This window comes from Phaethon lepturus, unplaced genomic scaffold, assembly GCF_000687285.1.
Source record: "Phaethon lepturus isolate BGI_N335 unplaced genomic scaffold, ASM68728v1 scaffold14009, whole genome shotgun sequence".
NCBI classification, from domain to species: Eukaryota; Metazoa; Chordata; class Aves; order Phaethontiformes; family Phaethontidae; genus Phaethon; species Phaethon lepturus.
Window position 1 is genome coordinate 1 of NW_010561338.1, and position 22,177 is coordinate 22,177.

The 22,177-nt window shown below is 39.0% G+C and overlaps 1 protein-coding gene across 1 annotated transcript in view; it reads left to right on the forward strand.

Annotated features, from left to right (window-relative positions):
* Positions 1-543: 543 nt before the first annotated feature.
* Positions 544-22,177, forward strand: part of EPS8 (epidermal growth factor receptor pathway substrate 8) — a gene marked incomplete at its 5' end in the record, with an annotated part of 42,546 nt that continues 20,912 nt past the window's right edge. The window contains 12 exons of the mRNA XM_010293984.1: positions 544-615; positions 2,559-2,720; positions 2,936-3,085; positions 5,399-5,481; positions 6,289-6,425; positions 8,225-8,298; positions 9,341-9,467; positions 10,638-10,726; positions 14,508-14,582; positions 15,198-15,346; positions 18,103-18,286; positions 20,341-20,474. Of these exons, the coding sequence (XP_010292286.1) occupies positions 544-615; positions 2,559-2,720; positions 2,936-3,085; positions 5,399-5,481; positions 6,289-6,425; positions 8,225-8,298; positions 9,341-9,467; positions 10,638-10,726; positions 14,508-14,582; positions 15,198-15,346; positions 18,103-18,286; positions 20,341-20,474 (1,436 nt within the window). The remainder of the gene's footprint in view (positions 616-2,558; positions 2,721-2,935; positions 3,086-5,398; positions 5,482-6,288; positions 6,426-8,224; positions 8,299-9,340; positions 9,468-10,637; positions 10,727-14,507; positions 14,583-15,197; positions 15,347-18,102; positions 18,287-20,340; positions 20,475-22,177) is intronic.

Sequence of the window (22,177 nt, forward strand, 5' to 3'; positions counted from 1 at the left end):
TTTTTTTTTTTTTTAAACACCTTTCGATGCGTATTTCTACATTAGCAATTCATCAAATGGAATACTTTAGGAAGAAGTAAAGGATGAATCAGGTCTGGTTTGTGTGTGGCTTTGCTGCTTTGCAGATTTAACGTGCATATCAGAAAGTACTTATGCTTTCAAGTGCGTTCATACAAATTCCATAAGCCTGATACTGGTTAACCCATTGCTACCAAAGTGGCAAGCCAGTGATTTTAATAATCAGGCTTCCCAATAAAGCGTCTTCAGTCAGAACGCAGGTCCCCTCCGGTGTCCTGACTCACTCTGACGAGATAACTGGCTTTTGTTTGCACCCACTGGCTCTCTGTTAACATTGTTGACGTAAGTTTGATCCTTGTGCTGGACTATGTGGGGGTGAAGGGTTTTTCTGTTGAAATACAGAAATTATCAGCAGCTCATCTCCTGTTTTCATATATACAACTAGTCTTAAGTATCTCTGAGAAGTATTCAAAACAGCGTGATAAGAATTTGAATGAATAATTATTCTTTCTTTTCCTCTCATCTTTAGAACAAAGAAAGAATTATGCACGAGACAGTGCCAGCAGCATATCCGAAACTTCGCAGTATCACGTAGAGGTGAGATGAGGAGGATATACCAATTATAGCTTTCGGTTATATGCAGTTATTTTTTGCCTACATGATTTTTGAGGATACATATGCTTGAAGGCTTATACATCTTCCAAAATATCTTGCCAGCCCGAGGTCACTTCAGAATAGATTATACTGAAATGTCTCAAATTCTGTAGCTTTGCCATAATGAGCTGAAATTGTGATGTTAGAAGAATGTAAGCATAGTGTGTAGTTTGGCAAGCGGACAGGGCTTCTCAATGGGATATCAATTCAACATGATATGCTGCCCTGTCTCTGAACCTGGCTTGTTGCAAGGGTGAGGCAGAGCTGAAAAACCCTGTGCTGTTGGTGAGGCACACTGGATGATACTTAAAATGGATACTTCAATCAGTTATAGTCAACAGGGCTGGCAGAATATTCAGAAAGAGCTGACCGTCAACTCCTAAAAGCCCCAGTTAGTCTACTATGTAGTAGTTAAATATATTCTGCCTGCGCAGATTCTTCCCCAGCGTGAAGTGCAAAGTGTGTTACTTCCCATCTTAAGCTGTTTGCAGAATTACTGTATGCTGCTGTCATATTTTATCCAGGAGTAGATATATTTAAAATATTCAGCAAGGTAAGCCTGGGTGCCCATATGTACCCTGTTAAGCACTTTTGGATGCAGCGCCTCATTCTGTGGTCTTGCTTTGGCACAAACCTTCTCCCACTGCCATCAAACCCCTGTCAAGGGTTAAGCCAAGTCTTGCAAATATCATAGATTCTCAGCTCCTTTTTGCTGGGTTTTAACTTAGCTATAAATTGTGCGATAACATGCAGAAGAGTCTTAATTTCAAGTGCTTCTAGCCTATGATCAGCTTGCAAATGAATACTTGTTTTGCTTCTAATTGGCTATGTTTTTCTTTGGTTTCTTCATAACAGTTTTGGTACTGTACTGGCATAAAAATTAGTATTTGTATTTGGAGCCTAAGCATTCCTGTGTGTGCAGCCAACAGAGAGTTTGTTTCGCTTTACTTCTTTTAAATGCTTTGATTATATGCAGCTTGCATCTACTATCTTGTCTGTCATTAATAAGCGCTGTTGTCCTGCAATAGAAGAAAGCACACTTAATTCTTCTTTTTTTTTTTTTTAAAGCTATTTAGAAGATAGATGTACAGGCATATATTAAAATTGGTTCAGCTTGAATGAGTGTAACCAGGTGAAGCTGGATTTATACCTGGATAAAAATTGAAGTGGTTTTATGGGTTGTCTTGCGTGGTTGGCATGTTGAAGGAGAAATTGCCAAAACCATAATGACAGGGAAGCTAGTTGAGGTGATGTCTGTGAGGTAGTATTTAATTTCTAGATCATTAATTGAATCTAGAGAATATTCCAAGTTGATGGTGAGCAAAAGTAGTTAGTATGCTACATTTCTACTGTGATCTGTGTAAAAGAGGTGAGTAGCCTGTCCATAAGGTATCCCAGTCAGATGCAAGCCCATCATGGGTTACCATCAGCATCCTAGCTGGCAGAGAAGAGATGGGGATGCTCCAGGTCAGGGTGATGGTGGAGGCATGTTGGCAGGGTGTTTCTGGGAACCTTGTGCTGACACTTCCTGGATTCAGCTTGCCTCAAGATTTCACTCCTCAAGAAAGCTAATTAAATACTCAGGGCTTAATTCTAGCTTTGATACCCAAAAGATGTCAGAATATGCCTTCAAGTCTAACCTCTCACTGTAGTGAGGAAATGACAGAGGATGAGAAACAGTGAGTTACAAAAATGAGTTGACTTAAAATGATATTATGGACTAAACAACCTCTCTTGCAGCTTATTGGTGGGGTCTGTCATATACAAAGGCACTCTTATTCATGAATAATTTCTGTTGCTATTTCCTGGCAATTTGAATACTGACACTGCTGAACAATAGGGAAAATTACAATTACTTTTTTTTAAATGTATGTCTCATTCACTAGCACTTGACCACCTTTGTTCTGGACCGAAAAGAGGCCATGATTACAGTAGATGATGGAATAAGGAAGCTGAAATTGCTGGATGCCAAAGGCAAAGTGTGGACTCAAGATATGATTCTTCAAGTGGATGACAAAGCTGTCAGTTTGGTGGATTTGGAATCAAAGGTAAGATCTGTGAGTGGCAGTCTCATTTTCAGAGAGAGAGAAAAAGAGAATGGGCAGAAAAATTATGTATGTGAGATTCAGTATACTAATTAGCTTATTATCACTTTCCCTTTTTAACTTGTGCAGCTTTTCTGAGATCAGGATGCTGTATAGTAAGGTGGTGGTTTGTGTTTGATTTTTTTTTTTTTTTTTTTTTTTCTCTCCTGTCCTGGCAGAACGAACTGGAGAATTTTCCTTTAAGCACAATTCAGCATTGCCAAGCTGTGATGAATGCATGCAATTACAATTCAATTCTTGCATTAGTATGTAAAGAACCAACCCAAAACAAGCCCGATTTGCATCTTTTCCAATGTGATGAGATTAAGGTAAGGTAGTAATGAAGATCTGCTATGACTTATTTGAATAGGGGAAATTTTATGAATCGGCAAGTTCAGTGGATAAAATCAAATGGACTGATTCATAGAAAATAGTTCTGTTCTTTTATTCTTATAAATATGCTTTAAGTTTAATATATTTATGATATCAACACTACTTATAGTATGTTAGTAAATGTAGCATAGTATGTCTTGCAAGAGAGTAGTCCTGTATGTAAACTGAATCTTTAGTGCATGTGCAAATATGTCGTTACTGTAAATACTGATTCTTGGGCTCGGTAGCTGTTCAATTAGGTTTGCAAATGAGTAAAACTCTGGAATATGTATGTGGTTTACAGTCACACTTCTGAAGAACATGGTGTAAAATAATTTGAGTTATCTCAAACTTATCTTATAATCTGCAAAGAACTCATCTGAGCCCTGAGTCTTACTTAGTCTTTCCCTTTTTTCTGCTGTTCTTGTTACTGAAGAATTAAACCTTCTCTGCATTTCCACCTCTCTGCATCTCTGCTCTGCTGGAGAGATAATGAAAAGGAAAATATTACTTGCAGGAGGGGCAAAACAGGGGAAGAGATTGCTCGTTTCTGATTAAAATATTTTCTTCAAGCATAAATTTTTTTTTTAATGTCTTCTGCAATATTTATGTATTTCCAGCATTATAAATTTTAATTTCTGCTAGCTACTCAATATAATTGGTATTTCTTTAAATTCCAATTGACAAGTTAATGGTGATTTTTGAATTCCTTTGTAGTACTTCATATCATTGTCTTAAAACAACAGATTGCTAATCGTGTTGTGCAACAGTTTTGACATTGGTCTAGTGAGAGTGGTGTGAAGATGACTGGATAATTGCGTGATCAAGTTGCACAGAATTTGCTGTTTCAATGGAAACCGTGATACTCTGAGAAGTTCAGGTGGCATTATGTTAAATAGTGCAGGGATCCTTGTTGAGGTCTGGTTGGACCCAGCTTCCCGAAGTGTAGGGGTGGTCTTGTCTCTCCCCCCCCCGCCCCCGCCCTTCTTTCATCTTTTGAAGTTGTTCCTCTGTATGCAAATAAAAATGCAGAGCACAAAGGGTGACTTGGAAATCCAGGATCCCCCTTTTCTTCTGAGGTATTGCTTGAGTCTGTGACCATACCCTAGCTTTTGTTCCTTACCCATGAGACTTGGCTGTTTGTGAAAGGTTAGGTCTTTCTCCCTTGCCTTTTTTGTGCTTTTGATTAGAAGTTGCCATGAAGCTCAGGAGCCTCTGCAATAAAAAAATCAGTCAATATTCAATAATATTTCAGGCATTCCATATTTTCTAAACAAAAAATTGTTAAATATCAAGAGTATGATTAATGGAAATCTTCTGTGTTTAGGTTCCTCAAATCCCCTTAAGTTTTTTCTGTTAATTCTTTAACCTTACTGTATCCCTCATCCATATTCTGTAGTGCAATTCATTATAGCCTGTGATGTCCTTCAATCCCCTTGGATCCTAAATTCAACGAAGTGTTCTGGTCTCAGCAGCAGTTGCATATTCCTCTCCAAAAGTTACATACTTCTCAATTATGAGAGTACTAAGAAAGATGTGGACCTTGTGGAGTGAGCCAGACAGTGACATATTGGGCTTTGACAACCCGTGTAGGAAATTAATTTGTCAGCTGAAGACGTGTAACAGAGCATTCTAAATCCCATGAGAAGCCATGACCTATTTAATGCAAGATCTATTAAAATAATGCCTTAGACGTGCATCAAAATTTCACTTGTGGGCCACTGGTGGAGGCAGGCTGCTGTTATAAAGAGGCAGGAACCTTCCGATTAGGAAATGTTCTGAAAAATTCATCTTCTATTAAATCAAAGAGAAACTGGAGGCTATCACTATTTCTTAAAGGAAGCTGTATCGCTACAAGTTACTTTACTAATCCTTTAGGCTGCTACTATCTATAGTAGGTTGGTTTTTTTTTGGAGTATGTATTTCCCCTAACATACTTGAGAAAAAAAAAATTATGTATGTGGAGGGGAAAAAATAGCTTATTCAATAATGGTTGACTTGAGATAATTACAGCTGTTCAGACAAATTGAGTATCTAGATGACATACTAATCTGATGATAATGGTTGAGATTGGAACAGTGACAAAAATACCAACTCCCAGACAATAGCATTGTGTGTTTCTTCATTCTCTTAATGTATAAAATAATTTATCCCAGAACTTTTAAATAAAGGGGATTTGATAAGGGATTCTATAATCTAAAGATGCCCTAAAAAAATGTGCATGAGGAGACATAGCTGATAACTGATGGTTACTGCTTCTGTCTCTTTAGGCTAGTTTTATTCATGAAGATATTGAAAGTGCAATCAGTGACAGCAAGAGTGGGAAACAAAAGAAGAGGCTTGAAACACTGAGGTAAAAACCTAACTTCTTGGCAGTATATAGGATCACTGAATAGCCTTACAGCATTCAGAATCTCTCCAAGTTTGCCTGTTGTTGTTAACCCTTTATTACTAGTTGATAATATACTTCCAAAACCACATGTAGAGGCCTTGCTTTAATAATTACCTCATGCTCTCTCGATTTATAGCATCACTCTTATCTTTCCTGATTTCACCTTAGTGGTGGGAACAGCTGACATCAATACCAGTTGACAATAGCATTGCATGTCTCAGTTCTTTGTGTGGGTCAAGTAGTTCAGAATTTAAATAAAATAAAAAGGAAAAACAACCTGCAATTTTAATTGGTTTTGTTGGTAGAGTTTAAGAAACAGATGGTTGACAATTTGTCAAATTTAGGGACTAGATACTCAACCTGTGATGGCTGAAAGGTAACCTCTAATGAAAAATTTCATACAAAATAGAAGTCCAGCCAGTAAACTGCATATGGTTGTATAAAAATGCCATCTACTAAATCCAAGCCACTGAATTTACTTGTGGAAACTGGTGGATCTCTAGACATCAGTGTTCTGTGGCACTCCTTGGGGATTTCTTATGTGGCCAGGTGACGAAGATTTGCCAACTCCAGCATGGAGTGTGTTTCCTACTAGGTTTAACATATTTACGGATCATGGTCTCAAGTACTGCTTGCTTGGCAAGTCCATAGTATGTTCAATAGTAGAAGAGGTCCTTGTAAAGCCTCCTTGTCTTCTCTGATTAAGCACTAGAAAATATAATGTTTTTCCTTCAAGTGTCACTTCTGGGCTTTTTTCTCTTCCTCTAGGATGATATCCAAAGCTGACAGCGCCATCCCCCCGCCGCCACGGGCGCCTGCCCCGGTGCCACCAGGGACCATCACCCAGGTGGATGTGAGAAGCCGTGTGGCGGCGTGGTCCGCGTGGGCTGCAGAGCAGGGGGAGTGTGAGTATTTCTGGGAGCCTGCTGCCACACAGCATGGTGATAAACAGTTGTTCAGGGCAGGAGTTTTTTATTATCCTCAGTAATAACGAAAATAATTTGGAGAGACCGCTTTTGTAAACATTACAGTAATTGAATCTAGGTACAGAAATGGTGGTACGAGGTCACCCCTCTGTCCTCGCTGAGAGCAGACAGGATTATGCTCCCAGTCTAGTCTGAAATGCCCCAAGCCACCGTTGCCTGATCTGGGGAATAAGATCTGACTGTCATAATCTGACTTGTCATTTACTTGCACTTACCCATTTTCTGAATTTCTTGTCTTTAATTAGGTGGGGGTGTGGGCTACTGATTTTAACCTGGGCTTTTTTGTGAATGTAGTAACATTCACATGAACCAGTACTGTCGTAACTCTAGTAATTTAATGATGCTCCCTTCAGTAATAGGGAGAGCATAGGCCAGATATATTTAACAATTAAAACATATAATCATGGATTAAAAGATGACTAGAGATCAGCATTATTTATTTATTTTATATTTATCTTTATAATACCCTGTACAGCTAGACTAGTTGTCGGGGTGTTTTTTTGTTGTTTTGTTGTGGTTTTGTTTTTTTTTTTTAAATCCTTAACCAAGGAATGCTGTACCATTTCTAATGGGTTTGAACTTCTTGTTTAGTTGTTTTGTTTTCTTAAAAATCTCTAGTGGAAAAATTTTTATTTTGTTCAGCTTTCTTTGAAAAAAATGTTCTTTAGAAACCATAAAGCTCCTTCTGTAAAACAAACTGTATTAAAGTTAAGGTGAGATCTTTTTTGACTGGTTTCTGTGTCTGTTTTTTTTTATAATAGACACTAAAATTTTAGAATTAGAAATCACTAACCATGGAGCCTTTATTATTTCTGGTTTATTAAACTATATCTATATCACTCAACAAAGTACACAACTATGGAAAGAAAACAACTAAAAATGTTCAGAGAAATCTGTAATCTTAAGAATGTTTTCATCTACTAATCTACAGTATTACATCTATATTGAGTAAAGGCTAGTTTGTTCTTCTGCTTGACTTCTCACTTCAGAAAAGTTTCATTAGTTTGCAAAGGGTCTTTGCCGGAACACTTGTGGATCTGAGTTCCTGCAGTTCCTCTTATTCCACTCATGTGGATCTTTTCCAAAATGTATTTACTAAAATCTCTCCAGTTAACAAATGCAATGCAGTGCTTAGTGTGCTTTAAACTGCAAGACTTATAATTTCTCAAAATGTTAATCCTTGTTGTTTTCAAATAAAAGTCACTGACTCTGTTCATCGTTCTTTGGAAATACCAGTTCTAATCACATCATTATCTCCCATTTCTATGTTGCCAGACCTGGCATCCCTTTTTGCTAATTACCTTTTACATCAAAATTGTCTCCAAAGTCATGGCTACATGCTTTCTTGCTTACTTCTGCTGGAGTAGCTTTCAGTGTATTTTGCAAAACGGGATGGTTTCTCATTACATGGTATTTATAATCCACCACTTTCTGCCGTATTTTTTTTATTTAGACCCTGGTACCACACGTCTGTGGTTAACTTCATTTATGCGGCTAAGTCGACTGAAAGCATACACCTAAGCTCTTTTGTACGACTTGGCAGGATCAGGCATTAGGGTGCAAGTATTTCAGGTTGAGTGGAGTCCTTGCAAAGTGAATGGTACAAACAGTTTCGTCCATCTTTTTCTTACGGTAATACGATTTAAAGCTGTATAGGAAGTATTGGTTACTAATTCTGCGCATATGGATGCCTAATTCTCTTCTTCCCTTTTCTGCAGTTGAAAAACACAGACAATTCCATGATCATGAAGAAACAGCAGAGATGATAGCAGCCAGGATTGACCGAGATGTTGTAAGTGAGAAACTGCAAGTGATATTGCTTAATGTTGGAAATTTTGCATCCCTACATCGTGGGAAGACTTTTTCCACATGGAAAATTCAGTTTTGGACAAAAGCTTTCCAGGCAGCCTGTGTTTGTGTGGTAGACCTAAAAATGAATCGGTGGTATTTCTTTTTCATTTTGCTTATTTTTTTTCTTTAAAAAAAAAAAGGGAAAAAAAAAGGACTGAATGTTGATATAAAGTTTTCTGCTATGAAGATCTAGAAATATAAATAGTAATTTCGTGTGGTAGACCAAATTCAGAAAGCTATGTAAGGATAAAAAACTCCGTTAAGTTTAGTGGGACTTAGATATGTGCAATATCTGGAAAATAAACATATGGTCATTTCTGAGGACAGGTGGACCATGCATATGTATAACCTAAACTTTTCTTGCCTGTAAGCAACAACATTGGGCAGGTCCTATGATGTATGCGATACCAAATACTGCCCCACTTGTCAGCTGTAACTTTTTACTTTTCTATTCTGCTGTTGCCCTCAGCAACATGGAGGGGCCTGCTGAATTGGTGTATGTGTTTTCCCCAGGGGCTCATTCATTCTCCTCCACTTGCTCTTTGAAAACAATTCTTCAAAGAGTACTTTTGCATAAAACTACATTCTGACGTTCAACAAATAGGTTACTACATTGTACTAAAGGAGATTATGAACTTATACTTTTTAGGAAAATGCTGTCCATTCAGATAGTTAGAATTGTTTCATGTGCTGTGAGAGAAAATGTAATATGTGAACAAATTGGGTAATTGCAATCTGAATTTAATAATCTTGTTGTTCATATTTTAAAAATGTCCAGTGTCCCTAAGTTCTTAAAAAAATCTAAGATTTAAAATTTAACTTTACAGGTGTGTAAAGTTAAAAACATGATGAATCTAAATATCGAATGTTCTAACTTTGTTGCGAGGAAGCTGTTCATGTCTGAGAGTATAGTCATTTTGATTTCTGGAGTATTCCTGCTATAGGTTCTGTAGAGAAACTGTTACTTTTCATTTCTTCTGTAGCAAATTCTGAACCATATTTTGGATGACATTGAATATTTTGTTACCAAACTTCAAAAAGCTGCTGAAGCTTTTGCTGAACTTTCGAAGAGGAAGAAAACTAAGAAAAGTAAAAAGAAAGGACCTGGAGGTAGGAGTTATTACTGGACATAATTCTTTTTCTCTAAGGATCATTGAAGTAGCTAGCAAATGTGCCTTTTTGTGTTGTTTTTTCATTAATGTACTAATTTTCTTTCACTTGGAGCACAGAAAATCCTATGCAGTATATTCTTAGAGGGAAACTTAGGAAAATCATTTGCTTGAAGTCAGTGGGGAGTGATTAATTAGCAGTGTGACCAAAGAATATGCTTACTGTCATGATTCTATGTTTACAAAATTCTGTAAGTTGGAAAATGTATTATGTATTTGTGTTTTCCATATCTGTAAAACTTATAGAAATTATATACCATATAAATATCTGAACAGGCTGGATCAATGGGCTGAGGTCAATTGTATGAGGTTTAATGACGCCAAGTGCTGGTCCTGCACTTCAGTCACAGCAACCCCATGCAGTGCTACGGGCTTGGGGAGGAGTGGCTGGAGAGCTGCCTGGCAGAAAAGGTCCTGGGGGTGCTGGTTGACAGCCGGCTGAACATGAGCCGGCAGTGTGCCCAGGTGGCCAAGAAGGCCAACAGCATCCTGGACTGTATCAGAAATAGTGTGGCCAGCAGGAGCAGGGAAGTGATTGTGCCCCTGTACTCGGCACTGGTGAAGCTGCACCTTAAATACCATGTTCAGTTTTGGGTCCCTCACTACAAGAAGGATGCTGAGGTGCTGGAGCATGTCCAAAGAAGGGCAACGAAGCTGGTGAGGGGTCTGGAACACAAGTCTTATGAGGAGTGGCTGAGGGAACTGGGGTTGTTTATTCTGGAGAAGAGGAGGCTGAGGGGAGACCTTATCACTCTCTACAACTACCTGAAAGGGGGTTGTGGTGAGGTGGGTGTTGGTCTCTTCTCCCAAGTAACTAGCAATAGGACAAGAGGCCTCAAGTTGCACCAGGGGAGATTTAGATTGGATATTAGGAAAAATTTCTTTACTGAAGGAGTGGTCAGGCATTGGAACCAGCTGCCCAGGGATGTGGTGGAGTCACCATCACTGGAAGTGTTCAAACACCATGTAGATGTGGCACTTCAGGACATGTTTTAGTGTCATGGTGGTGTTGGGCTGACAATTGGACTTGATGATCTTAAAGGTCTTTTCCAACCTTAATCATTCTGTGATTCTGTAAATTAATATATAAAAATCTCATTTTTTTCACCAGAGGGAGTTCTTACTCTCCGTGCAAAACCACCACCTCCAGATGAATTTGTTGACTGCTTCCAAAAATTCAAGCATGGCTTCAATCTTCTGGTAAGTGACTGCTAGTGGATATGGTGGTGTGAGGCATGAGAGAACAGTTTTTTCCTGGGATAGCTGATGTTAAGTATAACACAATCTGTGTTTTCCCTATCACTACAAATTAGTTTGGGTGTCATTTTTGCTACATTGTTTTCCTATATCTTATTCTACTTGTATGAAGTGAAGAACTAAAATTACGGTGAAAGATGAAGAGGAGAAGGAAGAATAAGTAAGATGATGAATTTGCTTTGTAGGTATTTTTAAGTTGGATTTTCTTGGAGGCTCTTGCTACTCCAGAGGGTGTGGATGCTTTATTGTTGACACCCCTGAGGGAACTGCAGATTGTCATCTTGTCTTTGGGAATGCATCAGTCAAGTTTTTTGGAGGCTCTTGCTACTCCAGAGGGTGTTTGTGCTTTATTGTTGACACCCCTGAGGGAACTGCAGATTGTCATCTTGTCTTTGGGAATGCATCAGTCAAGTTTTCTGCCTTCTGCCTAACTTTCCTGGTGCCTTGTCCATGTACAGAAACCTTGTGGGTCTTAAATACCATACTGCTGCCAGCCATACAGCAGAGGTCACGCCATACAGGACACTGTGAGCCTGAATCTGTATTGTCTTGGTCTCCACTGCTCTTTCAGAAGGAGTAAACCCATAAGTATCCTCTTCAAGAATGCTGATATACCTGGAAAAGTAATCTTGTTTGGTCTTTGGCTGACACACAGGAAGATAGCTCAGCTGATATTTGACTGGTCTTGGACTTTCACCTTTTCCTTCTCCATCCAAGGTTGAACTGAGGCAAGAGCAGAGCTGGCCACCTCTAGCCTAGGTTGGTCTTTGAGCTTTGGGATGCTGCTCCTCAAATTCTTTACACAGTGACTAGAAGAGCGTATTTCTTTTTCAGCATTGTTGTGTTTCTTCTTTTCCTGGTTCTTTAAATCCTTTTACTTGAGGAATTTGAGTTTAAATCGGAAAGGAATTTCTAGGAATGTCTGTGGGGATCATAGCTCCGTTGCATGCTTGCCAGCATCACCAGCTGTGACCTTAATTTAGTTTTATTCAGCTTTACCCATCAGAGACTCAGTGCTTGTCGCTGTAATTGTATAGGACCTTTCTGGCCTCAGAATGCTTCATCCAACAAATTGCTGTTGCTTTATAGGTTCTCAACAAGCAGAGATGCTAATTCAAGAGCCTTCTCCTGGCACCTTTTCTTCTGCAGGTGCTATTAAAGGAATGCAGCAAGTGGGACACCTTCAAAGCATTCCAATACTGACTGTCTCTTCCAATTGCTGGGGAGACTGCTAACGGGGAAGATTGTGCTTGCATTCACTGAGTCAAATTAGGTTTTTTCTTCCTTTTGGGGAATGAATTCTGATTGCAGGGCTGTAGGAAATAGAAATATTAGAAATGTTAAGAATATGTATTTTTTTTAAAACCCTATATCAAATGCTGTGATTTTGACCTTACAGGATTGCTGTTTTGGGGGGACAGATGTCTTAGAACATGCTGGCCCTTCTCAGTGATAATGCATGTAATGTTCGTTTTTTCCCATTCTTTCTTCTTACAGTGTTCTGCATTTAAATTAGTTTTTTGCCCAAGAACAACATGTGCATCTTTGAATCTTTATCTTCTGTGCAGGAAGAGAAGCAGTTCTTGTTTTGGTGCTCAGCAGCATCTAGGACCTGGTTTCTAATGTTGCTCTTGAAGCTGTAACAGTGCTTTACTTCAGCGTAATTGCAGGAGCCACAAGAGCCTGAAATTTCACTTCCTGGTGCTTTATGTCAGACATGGAGAACTGTATAAAATGAAGAATCTAATTTAAAATTAAAAGGAGTAGCTAGAAGGCATTTCAGGATATGGTTTAGTGGGCATGGTGGCATTGGGTTGATGGTTGGACTTGATGATCTTAAAGGTCTTTTCCAATCTTAATGATTCTGTGATTCTGTGAAGAATAAAATATTTGCCAGCAGAATGGAAACTGTTTTAAAACACCATTCTGGAAGCTCCTAGAAAATGCCTGCCATCTGTCAAAAAAACTTTAGAAAGACTGAAAGCAAGTTATGACAAAAGAACAATGTATAGGAAGTTACTAGAAGTAAAAACACATCCTCCTCCTTTCTTCATTTGGAGGCACACTCTGGAAGGCTAGATGTAGAAGTAGAATGAGGCTAGTCAAAAGCAGTTTGAGGAACAGGTGGCAAGACACAATAAAACCCACTGTAACTTCTTAAAACACATTCTGGCATGCTCCTAACTTCTGGAGCCTGCAGGGCCAACGGGTGATGAGAAAATGAAAGAAAGCCTCCAAGAAGGTGTATCAGAGAACGTATATGATTTTTTAAATGCACATATTTGCTTGGAAAAGCTTGATAGTGTACAACATGTTCATGAAACCCATTTTTTATGGGAAGCACAAGAGATTATCTGTTTCAAATTGAAGGACTGGTAATGGATTAAAGAACAGCAAATCAAAATGGCAAGTTACAGGCAGATGAATAGAAGCGCTATTTGAATGGGCACTGTTCATCCATCTATTCCCAAAACTAAGTCAGCAAACCTCACAGTATGGTGTGTATCCTCTCTCAAACTGCCTTTCTTCCAGAGGAAGAGAAGTGGTTAAGGCAATGTTGATAATCTTTAAAGTCACTCCAAGGATCTGAGAGACTACAACAACCAGGTACCCCTGAGGTACCCGCTCATGGGATGCAGTTTGTGGGCAGGTATATTCAACTGAGGAGGAAGCAAATATGCATCTTACAAAACAAAATGATGTCTACAAATCCATTAGTTCTTTCATTTTGTTTCTTTGGATTTCCAAACGCATCCAGCAAGGTTCCACACTGTGAAGTTCTTAAATTGAGCTACTGTGAGGTTGAATGTAGCTTCTGAGATTCTTGTTTGGTGAAATAGCAAACAAATTATAGGGCTAAAAAGCCAGTTCTCAAAGTGCAGTGAATTCAGCAGTGAAGTCCCACAGGCCTCTGCAGAGGCCTTTGCTGTCCAACACATCTACAGGTGTTCTGGCAAATGCGGAGTGTAGAGTCTACAAATTTAGAAATGTCTCATGATAGCAGATAAAGTGACAAATGAAATTCAACATTGATAGATATGATCAAGTCATGGACAGGTGGGGAAAAATCTCATATATAAAACAAATCAGAACAAAATGTTGATGTAATACAGATTCCTATGAGAACGTCATCTGTGTTCAATGGTGATCAACCAAGCAAATGTTAAGAACCATTAGGGGGGAGAAAAAGAAAATTAACAAAGAAAGAGTATCAATATGCCATTATGTACCCTGGCCTTATTTTGTTCCCAATGTAACAAAACTGAAGAAGGTGTAGGGAGAAAAAGAATGCTTGAAGGAATTAATTTAGCTTGGAAAAGACCAAACAGAGAAAAAATGTAATAAATCTGTAAATGGTTGTGAGCATCACTGGAAAAAGTGAGTAGAGAAGGGTTGCTCCATTTTCTTTTGGAAAAGAACTACAGAATACTAATGAAACTAAGAGGTGGCAAATTTCCAAAGGAGATGCTTCTTTACAAAGCATATTGGTCAGTTGAGGAACTTCCTGTTTTGTACAATAGGTGCTAACGATAGACATGGATTCAAAAATTCGTTGCATGAATGAGCACTTGCACTTATCAGATATTGCAGACAAACAAAAACAAAACACCACAAAACATAGGTGGACCTGTGGCTTGACCAGAGATGGCCGTTCTTATGTGAAGTATTTATTGTCATAAAAGTTAAATGTTTCTTAAAATGTATCATTTTACCATTCTTTCAGGCTAAATTAAAATTCCATATCCAGAATCCTAGTGCAGCTGAACTGGTTCATTTTCTCTTTACCCCACTACATATGGTAAGGTTTTATAATTTTCTCAGGTTTTTTCCTTCAGAACTCTTGTATTTATATGCTCTGTAACTTTTCAAGGATTACAAGGTTGAAATGTTGTGTCCCTGGAGAATAACTAAGGAGAAATGTGTGTATCTCAGGATGAGGTTCTGTTTAGAAAATTTATATCCTTTTCTGTGTATATTCCCATCTATTAAATATATTTATTTAAATCATTTTTAGCTTTGTGCATTACAGTTTGCCATTATAATTTTTAAATAACAATAAAAAATAGAGATGATTTACAGAATGCAGGAGGAATGTTGAAAGCATAGCCATATGTCTATTTAATGGAAGTAGGTGTGGTTTTGATCAGTAGAGCAAAAATAACATTGCCCAAAGTGGGTCTAAATATAAAATATAAAATGGTTGGTGACCAGAACAACAGTTTTTCTTCACTAAATGGTTTAGTTAATCTGTAGGATATTAAGACACATTGTTAGCTCTAAGAATTTTTTTTTTTGGGCGGGGGGAGTATTATCGTGAGTAATAAATGTTTCCTAGCAGCACTGTAAGTAACTTGTATTAATAACAGTATCCTTACTGACGTGTTGTTTGTATTATTTTAATATTTGGATTTAGGTGGTACAGACAACAGGAGGTCCAGAGCTTGCTGGTACAGTACTCAGCCCCCTCTTAACAAAAGATACTATTGACTTCCTGCGATATACTGTCACCAGTGAAGAAGGACAGTTATGGATGTCATTGGGTGACACATGGACCAAAGCCAGGTGAGCAAAAAGTCTTTGTGTATTTTAGAGGTGAAGTCTAAACTCAAGTTTATTGACATGATCTTAATCAGGTTATCCACCCCTAATACACTAATTATTAATTTGTTAGGCTTTGGACTCTTCAGAACTGTTCTTTGAAGTTTTTGGAAAGGAACTCTTTAGCCTCAATTGGATTTGGGAGTGGTTTCATTTTAGGGTCTCAAGGAGGGAGAAGATGCAGACAGAAATTTTTGTTTTGTCCATCGTATCAAGAACCACTTGACATAACCTCGTGCAGTCATTTTTTCTAAACTGTCCCTTGCCTGTTTCCAGTTGTTTTTCACCATTATTTTTCCAACCCAGCTATCTGGACTTCATTAAAAGCCAATCTGAAAAAGTTGCAATAAAAAGTGACAAAATATTGAAGAACAGGATATAGATTTGTATTTTCAATTTCTAGTAATTATCAAAAGCTAAAAAATGACAATGTCTTTACTTTTCCAAAAGTATCATAATACTATAAAGAAAATGCTTATAGTTATTAAACAATGTTTATTGGCTGAACCATGTTACATGTGCGTACTCTATACGTTGCACTTGATGGATTCACTAATATAGTTAGGCTTATCTAAAAATTAACTATCTTATGTATTTGTTGTTTTTGTGGTAAGTAAATGGTTTGAAATTACTTAAGTAAATAGAACATGCAAAGGAAGAAGCTTAAATTAGCAAAGTGCATTTTAAATCTGTGGTGGATAAGTACATTTGATGATGATTTGGTATGTAATCACCTCATCTGGAAATGCATCATGTATTTTGTGTTTATTCATCCTTGCTCTTAGATTTCAAATTGGAACATAAACGTCTACCAAGTGGATTTCTTTGACTGATTGATTAAAAAGTAGTTGAGTGTTTTGCTGGTAAGGAAGGCTGCATGGAAAGCCCTAGAGCGCATGGAGTGACAAACATCCTCAGAGTAGGGCAAGTGACATACAGATGTTTCCCTTCCTTGATCTCAGTCTGGTGAAGGACCAGGGATGTCCAAATTAATCCTTTGGGCCTATTGTTCGGCCTGCTACTACAAAATGGGCTGGAAACAGGAATTGCAGCTTCTTGTGATTGCCAGAGAGCTTACCCTAGCAAAGCACCATTCGCTTGCCTTTACCTGCTTCAAGCTCTGCTGGCTTCATAGCAGCTTGTGGTGGGACTGGCAGTGGAAATTGTCTCATAGCCCTGGAGCCCTATGTAGGCAAAATGGATCACTGGGTAAAATATGGGCTCCTTGTCTTGGGAACTACCATCACCATTCGTTTAGTCCATCCTGAAAAGGTTTAATGGAAAGACAAGTAGCTCGTGTTGGGTGGTGAAGAATGAAGCACTTCAAATATAGTTGGCTGACCTGTGCAGATTAGAAATGATGGTCTGATTGATCTCAGTATCCAGAGGTACACTGTGGAGTGGTGGAGCAGGAAAGGTAAATGATAAAACTCAAGGGTTACTGACCTAGCTCAGGCCTGCTAATGGGCTAGTAATTGCTGACTGCTCCTGCAACCTGTGTGACTGACAGCATTTCTCCCTTAATTTTGAGCACTGTCAACAATGAGACTGCTAAAAGACTGTAATGTACATTCCCATTTCTGCTTTCACTGGGAATCATAGAATCAATCATTGGATTGGAAGGGACCTTTAAAGGTCATCTATTCCAACCCCCCTGCCCCTGAAGGGGCATCTTCAACTAGATCAGGTTGCTCAGAGCCCTGGCCAACCGGACCTGGAATGTTTCCAGGGATGGGGCACCTGCCACCTCTCTGGGCAACCTGTGCCAGGGTTTCACCACCCTCATTATGAAAAATTTCTTCCTTACATCTAGTCTAAATCTGCCCTCTTTTAGTTTAAAACCGTTACCCCTTGTCCTGTCACAACAGGCCCTGCTAAAAAGTCTGTCCTCATCTTTCTTGTAAGCCCCCTTTAAGTACTGGAAGGCTGCGATAAGGTCTCCCTGGAGCCTCCTCTTCTCCAGGCTGAACAACCCCAACTCTCACAGCCTTTCCTCATAGGAGGGGCACTCCACCCCTCTGATCACTTTTGTGGCCCTCTGCAGTAATTTATATTGTGGGACAGTGTGTTGTGCATAGTGCAAAAGGCAGAGCATGAAAGTGTTAATTCAGGTATTTTATATTACAATAGGGAATGCTAATGGAGCTCTGAAAAGTAATACAGTATTTTAAAAAGATCAGTCTGGACTATAAAACAGCAAATGCGATGATAATTCTTGTGTCTTGGAGCATGTAGAGTTGGATTTTTTTGTCAGCAAATGCTATTGTTTAACATTTTGTTTTAGGTGTAACTAGACCCCCTAAGCTTCTATGCTTCATACCTGCTCTCAGAAGCAGGCTGTTTCTTTGAAGCCTTTTGTCTTCCATAGAGCATTGCAATATTTTTCCCCATCTAACAGTTAAAACAAATCCTAGATTTGTTTGTGATTGATTCTTCTATTACTCATCCTTTGCTACAAGACAGAAATTTTTGTGTTTCACCACTGACAAGTCCTTATGGCAGGACCAGTTTCTTTCCGCAGGGCATAGCAGCGAGCATAGCTGCGGTCAATAAATGTTTTCTGCAGATTTTCTGTGTTCTAGCACAATTCTGCCTGTACTGTAATCCCAGCCTCTCCTCTATACTAATAAAAATTCTAAAGCATTTCAATCTTTAGGAAACCTATTAAACCAATATTTGTATGGCCCTTGATGCAGATCTCTGATTTACTTTTCATACAGAGCGGACTGGCCCAAAGACCATTTTATTCCACCTTATGTCCCTCGTTTCCGAAACGGTTGGGAGCCTCCTTTGCTGAACTTCATGGGAGCTCCAAAGGAGCAGGAACTCAATCATTTGGCCGAGTCCGTGGCAAACGTTGCAGAGCAACAGCGGAAGCAAGAAATGAAAAGACTGTCAGCTGAGGTAGGTTACCTGTGACAGTGTTCTGTAAATTAGCAAATGCAACACCAACTGCTTCCTTCATAAAGAAAATATTCTGTGACATTGTTGGAGTAACCACGCTCTGATGTCTGATAGGTCAGTGCAAGCTCAGTATATTTATATTAAATTTATGTGAAACCAAATGCCTGTTCAGCTACCGAAAATGTGATTAGGGAAAATACAAGGCTTTTGCCTACTGCTGTCCTTGAACTTAATGCACTTTCTCACCTCAGCTGGGAGGACAGTCCAAGCCCCTTTGATTCTTGACCTGTGCTTTCAAATCCCATTGATTTTGATTATGTAGACTTTACCAAGAATTTGAACCAAGTGTTCTCAAACACGCATCCATGCACAGGCGCACAGACAAAAAGAGAAAAACATCACTTTAAGTAATTTTGGATTTAAGCTACTTCTTCACAGATGTGGAATTTAATATTCTTTTAATTAATTTCTTGATACTTTCACTATATTGCAAGAAAGTGTTCAGAGGTGCTATCAGATTAATGCCATATCAGGTAATTTAGGCCTACTTCTACAGCTGCCAACTAGAAATGAGGTGGATTTAGCAAAAAGATAAGTTATTCTGTTTAGAGAATGGAAACATGCACAACCATCTAAAGCCTTCAGAGAGACAGGAGTGCGTTTTCTGACTAAGTCTGAGAAACAAAGAGTCTGACCATTAAGATTATACCCTCTACTTTTTCAGTAGAGTTGCTCAGAAAATGTACTTTCATTCATGAGAAGATTTTAAGAATAAAAGTGTATTTTGATGCTTTTTTATTCACAACAGAAAAAGCTATTGCCTTTTTAAACATATGAAAGTTTTGAAAGTCCAGTGAGGCTAAGGCCATGCAAATAACTTGTGTATGAGGTAAAATCAGGTCCTGCTTCCTGGGTGTCTTTTGATGTAAGGTATAAGCTAGGTGACACTTGAGATTTTTTTCAAAGAGGTCTTAATAATATGGTTTTAAAGAATAGTCTACGTGTATGGGGGTTTTTGTGTGGTTTATTTTCTTTTTATAAACCTTCACCCCTGTAGACAAGTGTCTCTGGGTGCCAGGTCAGATACTTAGAGGTAGAAATTAGGTGGGTAGCTTTTCTGTAGCCACACAGTCAGAAATAAAAAATGCCACAAAAAAACCCCAATGCCAAAAAACCCCAACAAACCAAGCTTAGAGATTTGGCAATTTCTGATGAATCTCAGCTTGTGCAACTGGAAGGTGGTATAAGGAAAAGATCTAGAATCAGCAAGTTCAATGTCATAATCTCCAGAAATGAACTGCTTAGCTTGTTTTTGTTTTAGGGAATGGTGGTTAAAATAATTCTTACTTAAAAGCAGTGTATCATTGCTGGATTTAAGGTTTTTTTGTTGTGTTTTTTTTTTTAAAGGACTGCTGTTTAAAAAGCATTTCCTAAAGCCTTGAATGTGCTTGTGATAAACTGTGATTATTTTCCTTAATTAAAGTCCTGAATTATCTAATTATCACAATCTTTTTTGCATTTCTTCTTTGACTGTAGTCACATTCAGTGAGAGGGTGACATAAATGAGCCACTTGATATTATGATCCTGCGGTAGAGTGATAATTTTACTCAGGAGGTTTTACTTCTTATGCAGACTGTTAGCTAGCTAGAGGTTTCTGGCTTTAAGTGTACATCTCGAACGAAAGCTCAAAGCGGCTTCTCGGTGCGGTTTATTTTAAAGCCATCCAGCCATTGTTCATCAGTTGTGTTGCTGTAGTGATAGCTGAACGATGACATGGACCTCGCCCCGGAGAAGCGTTTCTCTAAAGCGTATGCGCCGCAATATTAATGCGGCGGGATGACTTAGGATAGACGTGCTTTTATTCTCATCCTTTTGATCTCCCTGTTCGACGTACTTGAAACGCGGGAGTTATTAACTTTGCATAGCAGAACGGTGAGCGCCTGGGGACGCGTGGCTGTGACGGGGACCCCAGGGGTGCTGGGGTAAGTGAACCAGGTGATGCCGCTGATGGCACTAACCCCCTGCGGGGCTTTGTTTCTTTTTTGTCTTGCAGCCTCCCGGCGTCCCCGACTACCCTCCGTCCGACGGGTACGCATTCAGTAACACAGTTTACAAACGAGGGCCTCTGCTGGACCAGGGCGCGGCTGTCGCCGCCTTTAAGCAAACTGTTAGCCGACACGTAGATAGGTAACACCGAATCAACGGCGTACGTGGTGCTGTGGATAACTGTCCCGACTCAGGGCTGTTGGGGTGGCGGTGTCTGTAATTACCGCTGGTCGTGTGGTGTTGGGTTGATGGTTGGACTGGGTGATCTTAAAGGTCTTTTCCGATCTTAATGATTCTGTGATTCTCTGATTATTTCTGGGAGGAAGTGATTCTGGTTAGCAACGAGTATTCTACTTCTGCTTCTCTAAGGCACATCGTTAAGACTCTTCTAGTGTACTTTCTATGAGACTACCCTCTTTATGTGTGCTCTTAAATCGATGCTTTTGTCAAAAATGATATTGTGGAGTTCCACTCCAATTGAGAACACAGAATCCTCCTATTTGGTTTCAAACTTTATTTCTGCTTTGTTTCATGTTTTTAAAAATACTCTTTGTTCTTTTCAGAACTACAAAGAATGACAAGTCTGCTCTGAGATTCATCTGTCCTTGTTTTGAATGATTGTTTGATTTGTTTAGCTGCTCACTTAGTGCTCTGCAGTCTCCTGCTTTTTGTTTTCTGGGCTGGTGCATAAATATCCGCTTTCAGAATAGTAACTCCTTGTTTCTTCCATTCTCTTTCAAATGTTACAAAAAACGCTCTGAAATGTTTGCATGGGAACCAGTGTCTTTTTGCACATCCTCTTTCATCCCTGCCGTTTTAGCCTAAATCCGAGTAGCTTGACAAGATCGAATGCAGTGATCCTTGGAGGCTCGGCCTTGTCTGTGGGGAGAATTTATACCAGTACAAAATGTGGAAGTAAATTGGTAAAGTGGTGTTGGAATTGCTCCCCTGTGCCAAACCATAGTCCATATAAACCGTATGAAGAGTATTTTAGCTTATGTGCTACGGAAGGTGTTTAAGCTAATTTTTTTGGGCCAGATTGCTGGTTAAAACATTATATACTCTTCTGATGAAAACCTTTACATAAGCTCTAGTTTTGAGCTATGTGCTAAAAGATCCTGTTGTTAATCTGCATGCAAACAAATTCCCATGTGGTGTGCAGGTTGAAGACTCAGTTCTTTTCCTGAACATGGGTTTTATTCTTTATAACAACAACAGCAGTAGTAGTCATCTCTAATCTTTTTGTCAAACTTGGTTACTTTTTGGGTTTTTGTCTCAGGACCAGTCAGCTTGAAATCTAGATGGCCTCTACTCTGAATTCCTTTCTCTCTTATCTGTAATGTGATAAGACCCGTTTTGTCCTTTCAGAGTGAGAGTATTCCATGCAAATGTTGTTGCCTCCATTTCAGGTTTAGAGAATGGGGCTTATTGCATTGAACTATTGATGGTATCAGTGTATCTGGCTGCAACCAAGAGTCATCCAAGCCTCCTTTGTGGTGGTTAAAGAGAAATAGGGGTTTCTAAGAAGCATTTACTGTAAGGTGAAGTTAGTCTTTTGAAAGATGTGAAACGAGACATGCAGCAGTCATGCCCGTTTCTCACCACTGATTGCGAGAGAGAGTCTAGATAGCTGGTACTGATGCGAACATCCACAGTGTGCCCCTACTCCATTTGTTAATTGGCTCTTGAGTGACATGTAATTCATGCCTGGTAGGAGCTCATTATCGGAGGGAAGCTGTTAATACGTGTTACCCCAAGTAACTTCCATTTTAAAGGGAAATTTTGAAGCATCTGTGAAGAAGCAGGTGGAGGAGTGGGTTTGGAGAAGGGAGTGAGAAAGTCGA